Genomic DNA, 20,830 nt, shown 5'->3' on the forward strand with positions numbered 1-20,830 from the left:
TATATCTGTTACATTTAATGGAAAAACCTCATAGTTTCACTTAACAGTCTGAGTTAATTTCCAAGTAGAAAAATCACACACCTCTCTACATTAAACGAGAACAAATTCCTCCATTTCAGGGCTTACCAAATAATAAATAAATAAATAAATAAAGCACAAGTCTGGAGAACTCTAAAAGAGGACAATTGTACAACAGAGAGTGCGTAATTCTTTTAATTCACTTTGCGCTCTCAAATATCTGAAGTTGCAGACAGGTTTTTGAAAGAAACTGCATAACAGACAATTTGGAATTGGTTATGCTAAAGTATTCACAGAACATCCACAGATTTGAGACATCAGAATCACAGATGATTTTTTAAAAACATTAAATAGTCCAATTCATAGTCTTGTTTTAGAGGGTCACTGAACATTATTCTAAGGACAGGATTCTTCCTGGTTTAAAGAATTAAAGAATATTCAATTACTCCAACCAGTATTTGACTGTTAAGTCCATATGCTGCCCCACGTTGTTCTTGTAAATATCACGAACAAGGCCAATGAAAAAACACCACTTGGCTAATTAGGAGGATGCAATGCTGGTTTTGTAAAAACTATTTTAAAAACATGAAAGCACATTTGGAGGACTCCGAAGCCTCATAACTGTGCCTGCTTCAGTTATAAAGCATGTAGATAGATACTTGGAACTCATCTAATATGGACAGAAAGTATCAGACAATAGTGAGTAATCCCAGAACAACCGATGGTGCTGATCGTATTTTGAGTTTGCCATGCCATTTCACAGCACACAGACACAGTACATAGTGCATAAAGAACGTAACAGACCTTTCCCATATGTCTCAGGAGATATTACCTTGGGAATCAAAGCACAGTATTCCCAGAGAGATAACCATAAGCATAAGAGAAATGATTAATATGGTGTGGGTGCTACTGATGAAGGCAATGGTTGAGAGACCTGAAGAAAAGCATCAGGTCTATTTCACCAACTACATGAGTCCCCAGAATTTAGGTCAGAGAACCTAATGCTCATTATCTTTTGGAATAGTAGTACATATATTGAAACCTTTCCCATGACAACTGTATAACAGGTACTTGGTGAAAAGCGGTATTCTGGGTGCTGGCATATTAAGCAGCAACTTGAAAATACATGTCTACCTTTTGACACAGGCCTCTATCATATCACTGGCCATTAGTTTAAGTCTTTGTTCTAAGTGGTGGGCAAATTCTTGTTCTGGCCAGTGTAGATCAAAGACAAACATTTGCAGTGCATCGAGTTTCCAGAAAAGGTCTTCTGATGTGGCTGAGCCATTGCTAGAAGAAAAAGGAAAAATGAAGAACGTCATGAACTTCGCTGTTAACTGTGAGGACCACCAACACATTGGGTTTTCTTTTCTGTGTCAATTGCCACCAGTGAAAAAAAATACCACGCAAAATCTCTAATGATCCAATATTTTCTTTGTTCAGCCTTCTAATTCTTCCTTTTCACTTCTTAATAAGGCAAGGCAAAGAGAACAAAGTAGAAATAAATATAGTAGTAAGATTTCGTAAAAAGGTTTATAATGAATAAAGATACTTCACTAAGGAAAAGAAAATCAAATTGTGTCCATAAGAACAAACATTTTAAATCTTCTTTACCAATCTCTAGAATAAAGATCAATACGTAGATATTTTCTCCTAGAAATTCCAAAAGTATATTTTTTGCAAGAAAATACATATGGCAGTAACTAGTGGCTTTACTCTTCTACTTATGCACATGTGCCTCTGTCATCATGATGGTTTCTGTCTACAGGTGTGTAGCATATAGGGCCCTTAAATATCTCAATTACAGGCAAACATGAAACAGGTACTAGAAATAAAATAACCGGCTAGGTAGAGAAGTAATTCCTTATTTAAATTTTGAAATGCTTTGTGCCTCTTCTAGATCATAATTAAAACCCAACTTATGACAAGGTATGGTCTAACAGAGAAATGAAGTTCAGGGTGCTTTGAAGTTGGAGCAAAATCATGTAGGGTCATGTATGTCAGATCCTTATACCTAACTGTGGAGCCAAGATTTGCTATGCATTCACTACTGTAGTAAAATTACTCTAGGGGATGGTATTTTCACACCATATATGATGGTAATTTGTAGGAGAGTACGTATAATATTTTGACAAAGGATAATGCCGTTACTTCCCATTATGCAAGTATGTAGGCTAACAAGGAAACAGATACCTTGAAAGTAAAATATTCCTACATTAAAACATATTAAAACTTAACTGTAAAAGATAACAAAAGAAAAAGAAAAAAAACCCTGCTCTATGATTTGTGTCCTCAGTTTTCCAACAATTGCTTCTCACATACTAACCTGGAATTTATATTTTTAGTTTGCAGAAGAAAATTAAAGGAATAAACTCAATTATCGTGAGGGCACAATGGAAAATTTTTATAAAAAATAAAATTGTTTTAAATAACCACATTGTTTAGCTAAATATAGAGTAATTAGCTATCTTAAAACACACACACACACACACACACACACACACACACACACACACACACAAAATAAAAACACCTCTTGCTCTGGCTAATTAAAAGCTTATTTCCTCCCTCTACCTGGCCTTGGTGTCTCAGCTCCATCATGAATCTGCTTTGCTTTCCTCCTGCCATGCTATCAGTAATTCCTCATGATCTCCTTGTCTAGCCAAGATGTCCTCTGAGTCAAGTTCCCATGCGACCAATTACAGCAGAGCAGAGCACTGAACACTGCCCACAGCACTTCACTCACGTAGTATCTCCTCACCTTAATATTCAATGCCCCAAACGTACCAGTACCATTAAACAAAACAACCAGACAACACCATGGCGACATTGCTGTGAAAAATGTTAGAAAAAACACTACTTCACTTCTCCTTGTGTCATGTGCAGAATAAAAACAGGAAAAAAAAAATGGCCAAGAAAAATCCTCCTACATATCCACAGTGCACAGTTTGGAAGATTGAAGCACTGATACTTTAAGAGTAATTGCATATAATTGGCAAAGAAGCAAATCTACTCATAATTTTTTACTTTGGAGAAATAAAACTATTTAAAGCAAGTATCCTTTAAAAACACAATGATAACAAAGACCATCATTAGAATGAAATCTCAATTATTAAAGGCATAATCCTGTTAAAAACTTGCTCATAAAATGTGACAATTACATCTTTATAAAGAATATGGATATATTTTCCTTCTGTTTGAAGCTATGGTGAGATTCTATGGTAAGAGTCTAGATGATAAATGCTTAATTGGGAATGTAATTAAGATAACAAGTCTTTGCTATAATGAAAGATTTTTTTAAAAAAGTAAATAGCTTTTCTCTAGATTTGGTACATAAAGCCTGCAATTTCTTCAGTGCTTTTTCATTTTATGATTATTTCTATTCAGTAACCTATTCCTAAAAGTATTATTAACAGATTAGAGAATCCAAATGTGAATAATGGACTCAGATAATTTCCTAAAAATGCCAGCAGGAAACTTACCTTACTGGCATCCATTTCTAGAGCTAAAAATCCCAGTACATACAGAAAGAGATATGGAGGAGCGCCTCTAAACATGATTGATGCATTAGTAGGTAGGGATGTATCTTCAAATCCATGGTTACTTTTATGTTCTTTTTATTTAATCAGTAATTGTATTTTTAATTCCTTAGGTTATTTAATGTTTTACAATAAAACTTCAAAAAGTGAATTGTAATAACTTCATAACATTATAAGTAATTCTGGGAACCTCAACAAAGAACTAATGTTGATGACGTTGGCAGGTAAAAATAATGGTGAACAACTTGTAAACACATTTTTTTTTATTTGCCCAGAGTGGTGAAAGCACAATTGCTTTATTTACTAAGCTCCAATGTGTCATGATTCCTGTTCCAAGATTCAGACCATTTTTAAAAAGTGTCCTCAATGATAAGAGATTCATGGTTCCCCCAAATCTCAAAGCTAACAAAATAACAAAAAACTAAATTTCACAGGATACTGCCCACAATAGTGTTCTTGGTTAAAATCAAGGGTGTTAAATAGATGAGAAATGAGACAGAAGAGGTGTTAAATAATAAAACAGTATAAAGAAGTTTGAAAAATCATAAACTTAGAAAGGTTCATTATACTTCCTAGGTAGTTCCTGAACACACACAGACACCACTCTACACACTATAACAGCCTAAAGCATTTGCCTGTAAGAAAAAGGTTCACATGTAACATAACATCCTAGTAATCCTTATGTGTACAGCGATGATGTTTAACTTGGAGAAATACTGCCAAATTATTTTGCAAGTTATTGTTCTTTCTTGATCTTTTCCTCTCTCTTTTCTTGATTTTATGCTTGACTGTGTATAGATCTTTTTTTTTTTTGTCTTTTTCGTGACTGGTAAGGGGATCACAACCCTTGGTGTGGTGTCGCCCGCACCGTGCTCAGCCAGTGAGCGCACCGGCCAGTCCTATATAGGATCCGAACCCGTGGCGGGAGCGTCGCTGCACTCTCCCGAGTGCGCCACGGGGCCGGCCCGTGTATAGATCTGACAGTTGGTGTTGGCACAGGTAGAAAGCTAGCAAGTTCCTAACCAGTACTTTTTCTAGAAGGAGAATAAATTAACGATAGCAGTGAGGTCTCTGTAGTCAAGTAAACCTGGGTTCAAATTTTGCCTTTCACTTACTTGCTATGAGACACTGAACAAATTTCATTTATTAACTTCTTTGTGACTCTGTTTCCTTAACTGTAAAATGAGAATGATGCTTAACTCACAGGCATGTCATAAAAATTAAATAAGATAAATAACTTGGTATTGCAACTGGTACATGGAAATTTTTAATAAATGGAAACTATTTTTCTCCAATTATTATTCTTTCTAGCTGACTTCATATGAGATATTGAGCCAAGCATGTAACTGCCAGTCTGAGCTTTCCTGCTTGTAAAACAGGACTATCACACAGTTCATCTGATTACTGGAGGCTCATACTTTTATAAACTATACAGTTATATATAATAATGATGATGATTGATGATAGTGATAACAATAACAATAACAATAACAATGTAGAGAACTGTAATAATTATTTATTGGGCATCTACGATATGCCAATAGTAGTAGTCATTTATTGAGATCCTAGGATGTGCCAGGTACTTTTGTGTAGTTTCTTTAATGTCTTTAAGTTACGTGTCATAACCATTTTAGAGCTGAGGAAACTGAGTCTAAGAAAGATTTATAATTAATACACTAAGATCTAAATTTAAACCAAACCAATTTCAAAGCCCACGCCTTCTCACTTTAATGACTTTGTTACTGAATCTGCATTAGGAAGGCTCCTCATAATGTGGAGTTAATAATTATGGTTTCTAATGATATAAAGATTATTTTGAAATAACAAGGTGCACAACTGATATATGAAAGGAACAAAAGAAGAACTTCCTAGTGTTGGGATGTAAAGAACAACCCCTTCCCTTCAAAGTTTCTTTAATGATGAGACTAAGATAAAAATAGAAAAAGATTATATTCTTGAAACTGTTCTTACAGTGCTTTTCTACATGCACAAAGTCAGTCATGTGGGCAGTCATGAATCTGGAGCCGACAAAGAATCCTCAAATTACTGTTTACTTCACTGATGGTCTATATAAGGAGAACTCTGGTTATATCACTGAGTTGAGTCTACAACCTGGGTTGCAAAATGACCCCTGCCCCACAGATTACATATAAACTACATCATATCAGCGTTTTTTCTTTTTAATCCACATCATTTACCATCGATATGCTAAGCTTGGCTTAATAGCTTAAAAACTCAAACAAATAAAACCAAAAACATAGTATTCCTCAACCAATGATGATAAATGCCATGCAATCTAAACACGTCTGCACAGAACACAGCCCAGGCCATGCACTAGTTAGCACACCACCAGGAAATAAGTGAGGAATACACACGTGGACTCATATAAAGAAGCCATCCACGAAGGAGTAGAAAGACTAGGAATCTGTGGAAGATTAAGAGGCAGACTTGGAACTTTTGGAAGAGCTACATTGGGAAGACTGTTGGCGATATTCCTGTAAAGAAACAAACAACGTGGGAAGGGACCACCATAAGCAATAACTACAGATGGCCATGTGTAAAATCACAAGGTCAGGAGTGAAGAGGCGGATGCTGGATGGACACTAGGTAAGATACCTACTTGACAGGCTGCCATGTCTCTTGCTCAAAGCCTCTGTGAATGGACTGGGCGATGGAGGACTCCATGAGATCGACGTAGCGGACAACCAAGGGCACAAAGATTTCTTGCAAGTGTTTGTGAAATTTTCCATTACACAAAAGTGCTGAAATAGCCAAGCAGAAACAGCATTTGTCAGAGGGATAACATCAGGCATTTGGAAAATATGGGCAAATAAACTTCTCCTGAAAGAGTCTGACCAAGAAGAACTGATAAAATACAGAATGGATCCTGCTCTCCATATGGAATAACGCATCATGGAAATTGATTGAAAAGTATAATTGGCTTCCTGTATATGGCTGTCAGAACACAAATAGATTATATCTCTATAAATTTTAATGACAGATGGTATGTTTTTACTTTCTAAGTGGTTTAATACATAGGCACATGACTGCTGCTGGCTCCCCAAAGGTCCTGACACATGTAAATACAGCAATTAAGCAGACAGTTATAATCCCTGTGCTATGCTGTGTATCACAGAAGAACTAAGCCTATTCAATTCTAAGAGGTAAGCTTAATTACTTCTAAGAGCTACACTTGTTTAGTTCACTAGGAGAGTCGCTATGGCTTTGGGAATATCTATTTATTCTTAAACATTTTAGTTATCTGTGGGTTTTCTGACATCCAATTTTGCACGTCTGTATTTAAAAACAGTCAGCACATCACATACATTTCTCAGTTTTCCCTTTTGTCTTGAATGGATTATAGTATAGAACATCCCACCTAAAACAGCTGTAGAAGTCTTAGAATTTGTGCTATTAAGACAAGACTGCTGGGCAAGGTGCACCACCTCCCTCAGGAGATGGATGCTTTTTCTGCACAGAATACAATTTCATTAAAACACAGGTCAGTATGTGCCTAAATTGCACCATGAAATAATAGAGAATATCTAGGCAAATTCTAAGTAATGTAGTAAAGAAGTTGTGGTTTTTTGGATGAGAGTGCTATAGATTTTAAATATTTCTCCAAGGAAATATATCCCAAACCCAGTTATGACTTTTCAAAATGATCCTTAAAGTGAAAATGTGCTGATTTAAAAATATATTCTGTGGTCAGGAAAGGTATTTCTGAAGAGATGGTATTTGGTTGAATCTAAAGAGACTTTCATGGAAGATTTGGTGGAAGGTGGAAAGGTTTCCAAGTAGAGGGAACAGCTAGTACAAAAGTTTGGGGGAGGAATAAACTGGGTTCCTTCTAGAAAAACAAGAAGGCCAGAGTAGCTGGAGTAAGGGAGGAGGAAAAGTAGTCCATGGTGGGGTCCAGAACCTAGGACATGTTGAGGAGTGGAAGTTTTATTGGGTGCAATGGGAAGCCTTATTATTTTTATTATTAAGCAGAGAAGTGATGTGATATGACTTGACTCGTGTGGAAAATGGAGTAGGCGGCCAAGGGTGGAAGCAGAGAAAAATATTAGTGCTCAGTTCGCTACTGCCATAAACTAGGTAAAGGATGATGGTGGCTTTGACTGGGGTGGCAGAGGTGGAGGATGGGGAAAAGTCTCTCAGTAATCTTCACTTTTACAGATTCGAATAGCTGTATATGCTGATAGTTACTAAATCTAATTAGTAGCAACTCCAATAGTATCATCTTATAAAATACTCAGCTAACTATGATAATTTCCTGCATTATCTTCTTCAGGCAAAAATATCCTGAAAGCCTAAACAGTATTTTAAAACTTGGGCAAAGCATATGACATCTACCATGGTGACATGTATATAAAGATGCCCCAGATATATTACTGTATGTGATCCTGAAATCTGTCAGAGGCTGAGCAACTACAGACACATGAAAGTGGCATAGGAAGCAATTCTAAATACAGAAGGAAATACAACACTGATTTTTTTCTTTCTCTAATTTACATGGTTTTGTATTTTTTGTGGTTAAATAATCTTTTCTGGCTTATTTACACACTAAAAGATTTCCCATTAAAGTGGGAATAATAATCATCTTTAGTGGTAAATGTCTTATTTATGAGACTAATGTTATCTTAATGATATTTTCATTAACACACTGAAAGGAGCTTTATTTATTCCTGGAGATCCAATCATAGAGCTACAAGGTAATAAATCATGTAATTCAGTTACTTTTACCAAATACCACCTAAATGAGGATGCTAAACCTTAAGGATGAAATATTCTCACTCAAATGACTTAAATCTTCATGGTAGGCAAATTAAAAATATATACTTAAATCTGAATTTATTGGATCTCTACTTAAGAGCTCTCCTTCACTTCCTCCTCCTCCTCCTCACTAGCATGCTTGGAGTGTCAAACACTATGCTTAAGTCCTATATGTGCATTCTCTCATTTAATCATCACAATCAATAAGGAAATTGAGGCATGAGAGTTTAGGACACTTGCATAAGGTCATTTAGTCATTAGGCAGTAGAAGCAGGATTTGATACCAAAGCCCCATGTTAACCTCTATACTTTATAATACAATCATTCTTCTGTGTAGGTTACCATAAACTGTTGTGTCTGTACATCTATCCATTCTTTCCATTCATCTACCCACTCAACCATCTGTTTAACCTAACATCACCATCTTCTAAGACCTAGCAATGAAGTAGATTGTTTTAGGTAACAAAAAATCTCACAAATGACAAACACATTATGCAATATCTTAGATGCATTATATGTTTTCAGAATTAAAATTCAGAAAAAAACTCTTTCTTTCTCTCTCTCTCTGTATATACAAGAGGTTGAGCAAAATTATTACATTCAATAACAGGAAAAATGAATTAACACTGTAAAAATATTAAATGTGCTTATAACATAATCTTTATTGAAAGATGAAAAGTTTTACATTAAGTGAGACAATATGCCTAAGCTTTAATTTATATGGCCTATTACTAAAAAATATAAAGAACCTAGGCCCTTCATCTCAATGGGTACTATGAAGCATTGTCATTATTTTTAATTACACAAAGATCAAAACACATGCTTATGTAACAAATGATTATTACATCTACAAATAAGCACTCTACCTCATCAATTCAAATTCCACTTTATTATACATGTAAAGGTTAGGTATGGTGGTAATGAAGTCATAGTCAGTTTCTCAAAATGAAGAAGCGTATAAAGAGAACAACATTCAATGTTGTTATTAAATGTTATAATGATTCTAAGATTAAGTAGCAGTTGACTCAAATGTAGTTCTAGCAACAGCTCTCTTTTTGATACATTTGATAAGCACTGGATTCCCTGTCTTGTTAAATAAACTGGCTTTTCTTCTTGAATTTCCATCCTCAGAGTGAAAATAAAGATCATCCACCTAATTTCTACACCAGCAACACGGAAGTTGTACCACAGGCCTTTTCCTCACTTCCTACATCCAAGAGCTGAGTATTTTATAGCCCTAGTACCTTTCTCATATGCCCCTTCCTCTGTTCATCACCACTGTGTTGTCCTAGACCACCCCTCTCTTCTCCTGTCCTAACTAATGCAATAACCTAATATAGTAGCAAATGCCTTGTCCTTTCCTTGTTTTAATCCTTATTTTAGTTTTACTGTTAAAATACGCTTGCTTCTAAGAAATATTTAGAGTTGTGTTAAGGGTTAACAGCTGAATGCATTTCTAAACTCTATAGCTCTGTGGTTTGCAAGGCTGTCAGTTTTTGACCTTCCTGTGTGAGTGAGAGACTGAGCTGAACCTCCGCCTGTCACCATTTCCTGTGTGGATGAGACACGGAGTTGCTCTCTAGCTCACATTGCAGAAAGCCCTCTAACCACATCCCCTGTCTCCACAACCCAGTTTGCCCACCTGGGGAAGTCCCCTACCCAAAGCCCCTTACCCACTTTTAACTACCTGGTGAAGACCCCAATTTGGGTGGCTCTGCCTGGATACAGACGGAGAGCCAATAGACAAGCTTGCTTGCTTGCTCGCGCAAGAAAGGTATATAACTCCAGTTCTCCCTGCATTCAGGGCTCAGGTTTTTGGAACGGTAGTTCCCCTGAGACTGCTAGCATAATAAATTGCCTGACTTCTCCATTTCTCCAAGTGTCTGAGTTTCCTTTGGCGACTTTTCCGCAACACTAACTGGTCTTTAGGCTCCTAATTTTCTCTTTGCCAATCCATCTTCTCAAAATCTCAAGCAGAGGGACTTGCTAAAATATAAAACTAATAAAGTCACTCCTAAAAATTATAATCCTTTAGTGAGTCATCATGACAAACTCCAAAAGCCTTAGCATGCTATGAAAGCCCTCCAAGATCTGTCCTAAAATTACCTGTTGGACTCATTTCTGTTGCCTGTGGTACAGTCATAATGATTTCCATGATTGAGTTCAAGTATACTCTTGCTCCTCAAATCTTTTCTAGAAATACTTCATTTTGCTGTCCCCTTGCTCAATTACTGGTTTCCCTTGTGTATTAGTCTGTTTTCTGTTACTTAGAATACCTGAAACTGGGTAATTTATAAAGAACATAAATTTACTTAAGTTTGGAGGCTGAGAAGTCCAAGGTTGAGGGGGTGCATCTGGTGGGAGTCTTCTTCTTGGTGGGGACTCTCCATAGAGTCCCATGGTGACTCAGTGTATCACATGACAAAAGGGCTGAGCATGTTAACATGCTCACTTGCTGTTCTTTTAAAGCCACTAGTGCCATTCCCGTAATAACACATTCATCCATTAACCCATTAATCCATGAATGGATTAAACCCTCACAATCCAATAAAATCTTAAAGGCCCTACCTTTCAAATACCATATAGGAAAGTAAGCTCCAAAATGAGCCTGGGGGGACATTCACACCATAGGACCCTTGTTTACTCTCTACCCTGTACAATTTTCCACTGTCGTCCCTGTCAAAGAAGTGGTCTCGGTGTTTGCTAACATCTCTCTCTCTCTCCCTCCCTACAAGGAGGCAAGGTCCTTGAGGCAGGGACCATGTCTGTATGCTTAGTACCCAGAAAAGTTTCTGGCTCAGAGCAAGAGTTCAAATATTTGTTGGATAAATGAATTCTTGGACATAATACTAAGATTACTATATTATTATTCAGGAGACTGTATTAAATGGCAGCTATAGGACCTATTGTACCTCATACTTTATATAAAATGTATGGTATTAAACAACACTATTATGAGAAATCCTATTTTTGACCTCTACGTCCATGATTAGACTGCTAAAAATTCTATTGGACATAAAGGTCGGTTATTTTATGTCTCTTATTTTAATGAATGTGGCAAAAGGAGGATTTTCTCTAGTCAACCTCTTAATAGTAAATGATTGTATTCTATAGGATTTGAAGAAACTGGAGATTACCTACATTTCCTATGAACTACAACAAATCTAGAGTTCTGGCCAAAAGTTTGCTCAGATTTCAGATGACCATTCCTTTTTATATTTTAAAAAGTCTAATCATAAACCCATATTTGAAAGTTTTAGAACACTGGCAGTATTATTTCTTTGGTAAATGAAGAGAGGAAAGGGAAGGACAAAGGGTGGGAGAGAGAGAGAAAAGAAGAAGGAAGAAAGGGAGAGGAGAAATAAAGGGAAAATACACATGGAGGGGAAAAGAGAGGAAAGGGAATATTTCGTTTAAAAGGCAAGGCTACAGAAGTACATACTACACTATACTTTTCTATGTAAATATATGCTCCTTTTCTTAGTTGTCCATATGCCACTTTGCATTTCGCTCCTATCCGAGACTGTCGAAAGCCCTTCTTAATATGCAGCCTGAGGCATCGCAATGAGTGCTTCTATCTTCTCCATATGGTGTCATAAAGATAGGTTATGATTTGGGGCCTGTCACCTGTCTGGATCAAGTCTTTACAAGGCACCCATCGCAATAGTTCATTGGAATAGGCAAGTTTTCAATGTGGCCTCATGCAAGAACGTGTCTGACGCTATACCTGAGGTGTGGGAATAAAATGGACAGCTCAGAGATTCAAAAAGTAGTTGCAACAACATATGTGGAGAACCAGTGCCTACTTTGCTGATGATAATAACCTTTTTTTCCCTCCAAAGAGTCTATGTTTCCAAATATCACCTTGTCAGAAGATAATGAAGCATCGATGACATCAAGCCCTATGGTACAATTAGAAATGGCAAAAAGAAAGCAAAAGGCTGAAATAAGAGCTAAACTCAGAATGTAGATGTGCCCAATTATCTTAAACATCCCCAATAATTAATAAATTAGTGTTGATTATTTACATACCAAAAAGAGTCTTACATTTGCAAAAGTACTTGTCACAGGCTCTTAATAGTAAGATTTCAACAGAGAATTTAAACTATGATCCAATTAATAATTACTGGGTAAAATAAAGAATAAGCAAATCAAAGAGTTCATATATTGTGTTTAGTATGGGAATATTCTGCTGACTCCTGAACCCACATAATCCAATTTTATATTGTCCTACCCCTTCCAATTTGTCAGCATTAGTGGAGTACCAGGAAGAATGGTTTTTTCCCCTAAAATTCTAATTAGGCATTTCAGAAAGAAATGAGTAATTCATAATCAGCAAAACAAACAACACAAACCACAATAAAATCAACAGACTTTGTCATAAAACAATTATTCAAGGGACTACACCTTTTATCAACCTTGAGAAATGCAAGCACAGTGGACTAAGATATAAAATTAATAGGTTACTTTTCATGTTGGCAAATGCCAAATATGAGCATCAGGAGAAAGGTTGGGAGAATTGTAGCTTAGAACAGTGTTATGTGGAAGGAAAACACGCACACAAACACATCCCCCCTCCACACCCTGAGATCTCAGGATAGCGCCAACCAAGAATCTGGCACATTAAATAGGCACTCAATAAATGTTTGCTTATTGAATAAATATCAATAAAAATCTACCTCCTAAAGGAAACACTGAGAGCATCCCCTTGAAATTTAAGTAGAATAGGAAACACACTGGATTTTATTCTCCTTTCAATTAAAAAATTGATTAGTAATTTTATATAGCTTGGTGATATTAAATTTCTACCTTAACTAGCATAATAAGCTTCTAAAACCATACCCAACTAACTATTCTTTTCCCCACGGGGCACTTGTTAAAAGTATATATATATATATTTGTACACATAAGAGTACATATGTATGTATATCTAGAGAGAGTGACAAGAAGTGAAACAGCAAAGGTATTATAATGTTTCTTACTTTTTGGGCAACAAATCAAAATGCAACAAGTCTAAGTTTAAAACTATAATGAAAAACTTCATAGGACACTAGACATAATAGTTATACTTCTATAATCTGTTGCATTATAGTTACTAGTATATACATGTCCATATCCTCCACTAGATTTTATGCTTTTCAAGGGCAGGAATAATTTCTTACTTATCCATGTATCTGCAAGGTGCCTGGGATTTGGTGCCTGGGATTTGTAGATTATAAACATTCGGCACCTGTTTCTTATGGGATTAATTCAGAAAAAAGTCAATATAAATGTTAACCAAGGCTTAGGGCAAGATAAACAAAGAAGTCTTGTGGCCCAGCAGTCCCCATGCTGTCTTTTATGAGATTACTTAATATTAAAGCCAAATGGAAAAGTCTGTAATTTTACTCCAGCTACACACAGCCTTCTGGTCTTTGGGGTTATGTCACGCAGTACCTGCCCCTGTGAATGGGAAAGACTGATTATGGCTGTAACCTGACCAACAGCCCTCAAGGGTGGGTTCTTGATGTCTATGGTCTTTAGGATTTACAGATGGTTCTACAAATCTGCTGTGAAAGACACAAAGGAATTTCAGAGCAGGTTATTGTCTTTAAGCCACTAAAACAAACCTAAGGAAAAAAAAAGCAGATAAAAAATTTTTAAAGTGTATACATGTAGTGAAAAAACTAGAGGAGGGAAAAAATAGCTAGTGACCACTTTTATATTTCTTTTATTATAGTGGTCAATAAAACAAATTGTGACTTTTAAAAAAAATTCTGACATAATTTTGAATTCAATCAACTGTAAGGATTAGAGTTAAAAACCATTTCACATTTTGGTGGTCATTTCATCATTTATAAAAGTGCACATCAATAAAACTAAGCTAGCACACAGCCGTGTTATAATCTAGAAGTTAACCCTCTCTGCATTGCTCCTAGTATACATATCTGTGTATGTGTATCTGTACACACACACACACACACAGATATAACTACAGACACATATTGTGAGTATCAGATGCACAGCTCATTTAAGCACTCGAGGTAGAATAACATGCATATGTCAGCCCTCCATATTTCAAAGCTTGAAGATTAACCTAATATACAATATGGTGACCTAACAGTTCTTCATTTGAAAGAAATCTGAAAAATAATCTCTGATACAGCCTAAGTGTGAGAATAACCCAGTGGGATTTCCACCTCTTCATTTCTTAATGAGTTTTTTGATAATGAGAGGTGACTTTGCCAGTCACTCTGGGCTCTATTATGGTTAATTTGACTCCACTTCACTCTCCTTGTTAATTATTAACACTAGCCTTTTTATCCTCATGAGACCACATTCCAATTTTTCCTTTTTCGATTTTTATGAGCCCATATTTATGAAGGTGAAAGTCTTGGAGAACAGGTTTTCACTTAGCATGGAGCTCGAACATTTATTATTCATTTAGGCAGAGACGCTGTGACATTGATTATATAAGCAGGGGTGTTCTTCAGGATGGCTTTAATGTGCTAGCAATGTGAAAAGGCTGTTAATTAAAGAAGAAGCACCGTGGCATTTTTCACTTGGGAATCAGTTCCCAATAGAATGGTCATTTGCCACTTGCTAGCATATCCACAGATTAAAAGGTGACTAGCTCCAAGGGTTTGCCTTTCAGTAGAGCTGAAAGAAATTATTTGTGCCATTTGCAGATGACTTCCATTTGTCAGAAGAAGAGGTCACTTGCCATATCTATTATAGACAAGACAATTGTGGAAAACGGCATGTAAGGGTAGAATCTATTTGTACTAGCTTTACAAGTCATTCAGTATCACTTAGCTATCATAATAATTGCTTCATTATGAAAACATTTATTTTCCCTCAATTTTTAAATATCTCTCTTTCAAAATTGTTTCCTTAGGTACCATTTAAAGTGACTGCCCATCTAATTATCTCTTTAGTTGGGGGGAGTGGAGCAGGTGGACGGAGGCAGGGTGAAGAGGCAAGTGGGAGCTCAGTCTTTTTGGCCAGAAATGAAGAAGCCTGAGTTTGTTTTCATCATCAGTCTTGCTCTGGGAATCTGTGGGTGAGTCTGTGAAGGGTGGGAGATTGGGGACAGTTGCTAAAATTGTGGTGCAGCTGGTACTGTTCCCTTGAGGAAAACCACATTTCATCTCCAGGGGTTCTTAAAGGTACGACTTTCCCTAATCATGGCTAACTATAAGGAAAGACACGCACCCCAGACAGAATATTTTTTCTTCCTTAAAATAGAAACTGAATTTGCTGTGTTGAGTCCCTTTCCCCACTAATTAGTTCAGTCTCTGGAAGTCTTGTTACATGTTTCCTAACATATATGCTAAGACAATGCATTTCTTTATCTGATCCTCTCTGTATTCTTCAACCAACTCTCTTCCTTTGCCCCTGCAACTCAATGCCTTATAAATATTTTATGAGGTAAAAATAAAAGTTTAAGGAATCCTATATCTTCCTTAAAAATATTATATTTTTTACAAATGCTGCCAGAATGTGCTTTTGTTACTATGGAACGAGACTGAACTGGAGACCAATTGATCAGGCTCCAATTCACCTCTGTCCCTAATTCCCTGTCACAATCCCCTGCCCAGGCTTACTGTCTCTTAGGAATTTGGTTTCCTCAGCTGGAAAATGAAGAGGTTTGTTTAAGATCTCCTCCACACTCCAAAAGATAAATACCCATTTTAAAATATCAAACATAAAGATTTTAACAATTAAAAAAAAGATGGTAAATAACCAATGAGAATATCTGAATTATTCACGGAAAACAAAACAAAAAAAACCCCAACTCAGCTATAAAGTTTTCAAGCCACATATAAATACAAATTCTAACCCATATCTCCATTAGTTTGAGGGGGCTTAGTAATTTTAAATTTTTGGAAAGCAAACATAAATATGCCAAATTATACGTAATAAATCACAACCCTTTAAAATCTATATAGAATTAGCAACACACCTTGTATGACACACACACACACACACACACACACACGTTTATACTTCTGTAGGCAAGCACTGATATTCAGCAAATCATCTCCCTTTCCAAGAATGGACATTCAGAACTTTCTGTTCCTATTGCCCTATGGCTAGTTAAAGCTGTAATTAATTTGAATTTGGACCATAACTCTTATTGGGCAATACAGTAAAAACTGTAATGCCATGGTCACAATATAAGGATCCTTTTTTCAAGAGGGGCTAAAAGGACATAAGTTCAATATTTTCCCATAATTTTCCAAAAGGACAATTTGGGGGTAGGTATAGATCGACATAAAACATTTTCATCAAATTTATTAAATCACCATCTGAGTATCTGAGGAATTCAATAAAACAAGCACATAATTATTAACAATACTGTTCATTACCATCAAGGGTGATATTAATAGCTAGAAAAATCATGTTTTATCAACGACTGAGATATTACTCAGTGGTCTTGGTTTTGGATAGTAACTTGAGAGTTTGGGATGAAAGTCACTGCATTCTATTTCAATTCCCTAGATTACACCATATTCTTAGTACCAAAAGGAAATTATGGCACTGGGGAACTTTTGTATTTACCTCACTACATGGAGGAGCTGTTTTTTCCAGAAATAATTGATGTTTTCTAAAATCTGTTAATTGATGCAAAATCAAAGCCAAGATCTACACTTAGCCTCAAAATTGACCGTGCTCAAAAGAGATCAGTAATAGACGCTTTTCTATTTTGATTGAGTACTGTACAACAAAATAGCACAAAACAATACTTTATGCATTTAATAGTAGTCAGTGTTATAGAAATAATATAAAACAGGAGAGGAATGTGAAACTCTTATGAATTAAATATTTGCAAATATGGCTAAAAATTAAATTCTTGAAGCTCTCATTTTGGTATCCCATAAATTTACACTTGCAATGCAAATACTCTTCTTAAAAATGAACATAAAAAGATGTTAATTCACTGGAGTTGGAGGTTCCCTAAGAATATTTCTGAGAAAACTAAAATATTTTGATTTCTCTATAAATTCTAATATTTTGAATAAGTTAAATAATTCATCATCTATACTAACTGCTTGATTGTGAACATTAATAAATGCCTCATCTTTGAATAAACCCCAACATAAATCTAAATATAATCAATTCTTGAATTTTCATTCAAATGGAGAAAGCAGCGTTAGAAAAAAATCCTATAGTTATTTATTCTTATTCAAGGACTTAATACATAATACATATATTTATTTTGGCAAGAGGTTTATTGTTATACATTTAAGATAACATTCAATCTGACTTATGATTTCTTAACAAAAAATAAATGATGATAGGAGACTGGGAAAGAAAAAGAGTCATTCAGTTCACTAGCTGGCAGGAGGGAATGAATGGGGGGCTATTAAAAACTTCTGAGAGCAGGCATAGTGGTTGAACCTAAAGAAAGACTGTAGCTTAATTCTTTGGCTTTATAATAGAATATTTTTGGAAATGAAATAAAATTGGATTGGAGAATGAATAAGATGACTGAAAGAATCAACAGTGAAATTTTAACAGACTAATAATATCTATAATATTTATTTAGCATCTATTATATGAGTTATTATCTTATTTAATGCTCACTGCTAGTGACACTGTAGGTCCTATTATTATCCTGTTATAGATGAAGAACCTGAAGCTTAGAGAGGTTAAGCACTGTCAAAGGTCAAGTGGTAAATGGCAGAGAGACATAAATGTGTCTGGCACCAGAGCCCATGTTATTAATTACTACAACATGATGCTTCTCTTACTAGAACAGAGATTCTTAACCTGGTGTCCTCAATCCTGCATGCCCATGGGGAGGACAATATTACACACAATTTCATATCTATGTGAATTTTTTCCTAGTAAAATGGTTGTACTTTCATCAGGACTCAAAGACATGAACAATCAAAGAAAGGTAAAAAATTGGACTACAGTGATGAACAAAACCAATATGGTAATTTTTTTTTTAAACAAAGAAAAATGTAAAAACATGAATTTACATTTAAAACTAGAAGGATGCAATAGTGGCCTTCTGGAAAAAGAACAGCAAAAAGATTTGGAGTCTTAAAATATAAAAAGTTCTAAATGGGTCAACTGCATTAATGAAGTTCCTAGGAGAGTCAGAGTGGCCTTGTGCTGCAGGAAGACAGGGCAGACGGAAGGCACCTCTTTATGGGGTCTGGGTTATCAGGTCACCTGGTGAGCACTGTGTTCTCAGCACCACACTCCAGAGCAACACAGATAAATGGAGTGTGGTCTATTCAGAGGAAGGTGATAGGAATGGCAATGAGCATAAAAACCCTACCACGTGAGGAACAGTTGAATGGTCTGAGAATAATGGGTTGGAGAAGAAAATCTGTGATAGAAGAAGACTGTTGCATTCATCATGGAGACCAAATTAGAACCAGAGGTTAGGTTCAGCCTGGTCTGTAATGGGAAGAATTTTAATGAATGGGAATTAGTGACCCCATGGTCACTGCAAGTGTTGAACCAAAGGCTGTCAGAAGTAACCAAACTTGAGTCTAAGGGAAACTAAAAAAACCCATCTGGAAAGGCCCAAGAATCTATGTGCTAAAAATCTTGAGGAAAACTAGGTTTCTACTGGCTGCTAGAAGACCGTCTACCATGTTAATTGTAAGAATTATTATTGCATTGGAAAAAAAGTCTCAATAGAGAGCTTTTATATTTTCTTTCATTTTTAAATACTGACTGAGGAAGCCATACATCTGGCCCCATTTTCTATCATCCGTAGAAATTAATCCACTCTCAGGCCAACAGTATTCCCACAATGCATATTAGTAAGAGCCTTAACAATAGCATGATTCTAGAATAATGAGAAATTTCTAAGGTATCTCTCAGAGATGTAAGTATTCTCAAGTACTTTGGAAATGCCAACCTTTGTAGATTTTCTGACTCACAAGGGACAATGAGAAGGGTGCTTATGTTATCAGTCTTCGATGGAGACAGGAGGGTATGAATAAGAGGAACTTTAGAGCTCAGTGGAGCAATGTGTGAGTGTCACTCGTTTCCCCCAGCCTCTGGCCTGATACAATCAGAGGCTGAGCAAACGTTAATGTCACCCATGTCAACACGTGTTAGGCCAGTGCTAGGGCTCTGTAAATACACGTTCACATACATAACAATCTCCCCACCCTCCTCATTTCATACACTAAAGAAAATGCAAGTGCTCACTGTCATTTCTGAGGAAATTATTAAGCAGTTGGAAAAGAGGAAAACTATCCCAGGAGTCTTGTGGTTGAGCCTCCAGCGCAGTATCCATATCCACTGTGAATAAAGCCCAAAATTTCTCTGCATGCTCAGCTAATAAATCAGGCCACCAGGCAAATGCCTATAAAAGGGTAAAGAAACAAAGTAGAAATACATTACTTTTTAGAAAATAAAAAATAATTTGCCACTTAAAAACATTTTACAGCATGTCTTAGTTTCACAAACAAGTATGATAAACAATGTAATATATATATTTTTTTCCTTTTTGTCTTTTTTCGTGACCGGTAACGGGATTGCAACCCTCGGTGTCGCGCCCGTACTGCGACCGGCAACGGGATTGCAACACTCAGTGTTGCGCCTGCACCGCGTTCAACCAGTGAGCGGACCGGTCTCTATATGGGATCCGAACCCTCGGTGGGAGCGCCACCGCGCTCCCAAGCGCCGCACTCTACCGAGTGCGCCACCGGGCCAGCCCAACAATGTAATATTTTTAAAAGGTGAGAAGAAATTTTACAGATATACGTATTTAAATAATTTGGTATTGATAGAATTAAAATATACAGTGACATTTATTGCTTTATAAAAGAAATACATGTTTAATTTACATTTGGAAAAAATATAAAACAAAATAAAAAGAAAGGAAAATTTCTGGTATCTCATAATTTAAACATGGCGACTGAATGTTTTGGTGTACTTATTTTCAATATTTGTTTTTTCTTTTTTTTTTTTCCTTTTTGTCTTTTTTCGTGTCCGGCAACGGATCGCAACCCTCAGTGTCGCGCCCGTACCGGACCGGGACCGGCAACGGGATTGCGACCCTCGGTGTTCCGCCCGTACCTCGCTCAGCCAGTGAGCGGGAACCAGTCTGTATGTGGGATCCGAACCCTCGGCGGGAGCACTGCCGCACTCCCAAGCGGTGCACTGCAGCAGTGTGCCACCAGGCCGGCCCTCAATATTTGTTTTTTCTATGAATACAAACATTAAAACATTTGGTATCATATTCAACAATATTCTCCAACAATTTCTTTCTCAATGATAGCATAATATCCTACTGTAAAATATACCATTATTTATTTAACCACTATTAAAATGGCAGTTTCCAAATTTTTGACATTTCTAGTGAAAATGTAATATACATCTTTATATAAAAATCTTTGAAAATTGATTATTTCCTTAGGATAAATTTCTAAAAATTGCTGGATTAAAGGGCATGTATATTTTAGAGTCTTTGCAAATTGCAAATTGCTTTCCAGGAAAACTGCTTGCTCCATCCATTCTCCACCCAGCAGCCAGTCATC

General features: G+C 36.3%; 1 protein-coding gene across 9 annotated transcripts in view; it reads right to left on the reverse strand.

The window, feature by feature from the left end:
* CADPS2 (Ca++-dependent secretion activator 2) overlaps window positions 1-20,830 on the reverse strand; it is a 506,787-nt gene that overhangs the window by 65,957 nt on the left and 420,000 nt on the right. For 5 of the 9 annotated variants that reach the window (XM_008587876.1, XM_008587853.1, XM_008587869.1 and 2 more), the window contains 4 exons: window positions 19,497-19,653; window positions 6,178-6,319; window positions 5,933-6,052; window positions 1,153-1,308 (listed from right to left, as the gene is read on the reverse strand). In XM_008587876.1, the coding sequence (XP_008586098.1) occupies window positions 1,153-1,308; window positions 5,933-6,052; window positions 6,178-6,319; window positions 19,497-19,653 (575 nt within the window). The remainder of the gene's footprint in view (window positions 1-1,152; window positions 1,309-5,932; window positions 6,053-6,177; window positions 6,320-19,496; window positions 19,654-20,830) is intronic. The other 4 variants (XM_008587894.1, XM_008587886.1, XM_008587849.1 and 1 more) reach the window with 1 other exon arrangement.

This window comes from Galeopterus variegatus, unplaced genomic scaffold (genome assembly GCF_000696425.1).
Source record: "Galeopterus variegatus unplaced genomic scaffold, G_variegatus-3.0.2 Scaffold120, whole genome shotgun sequence".
Taxonomy (NCBI): Eukaryota; Metazoa; Chordata; class Mammalia; order Dermoptera; family Cynocephalidae; genus Galeopterus; species Galeopterus variegatus.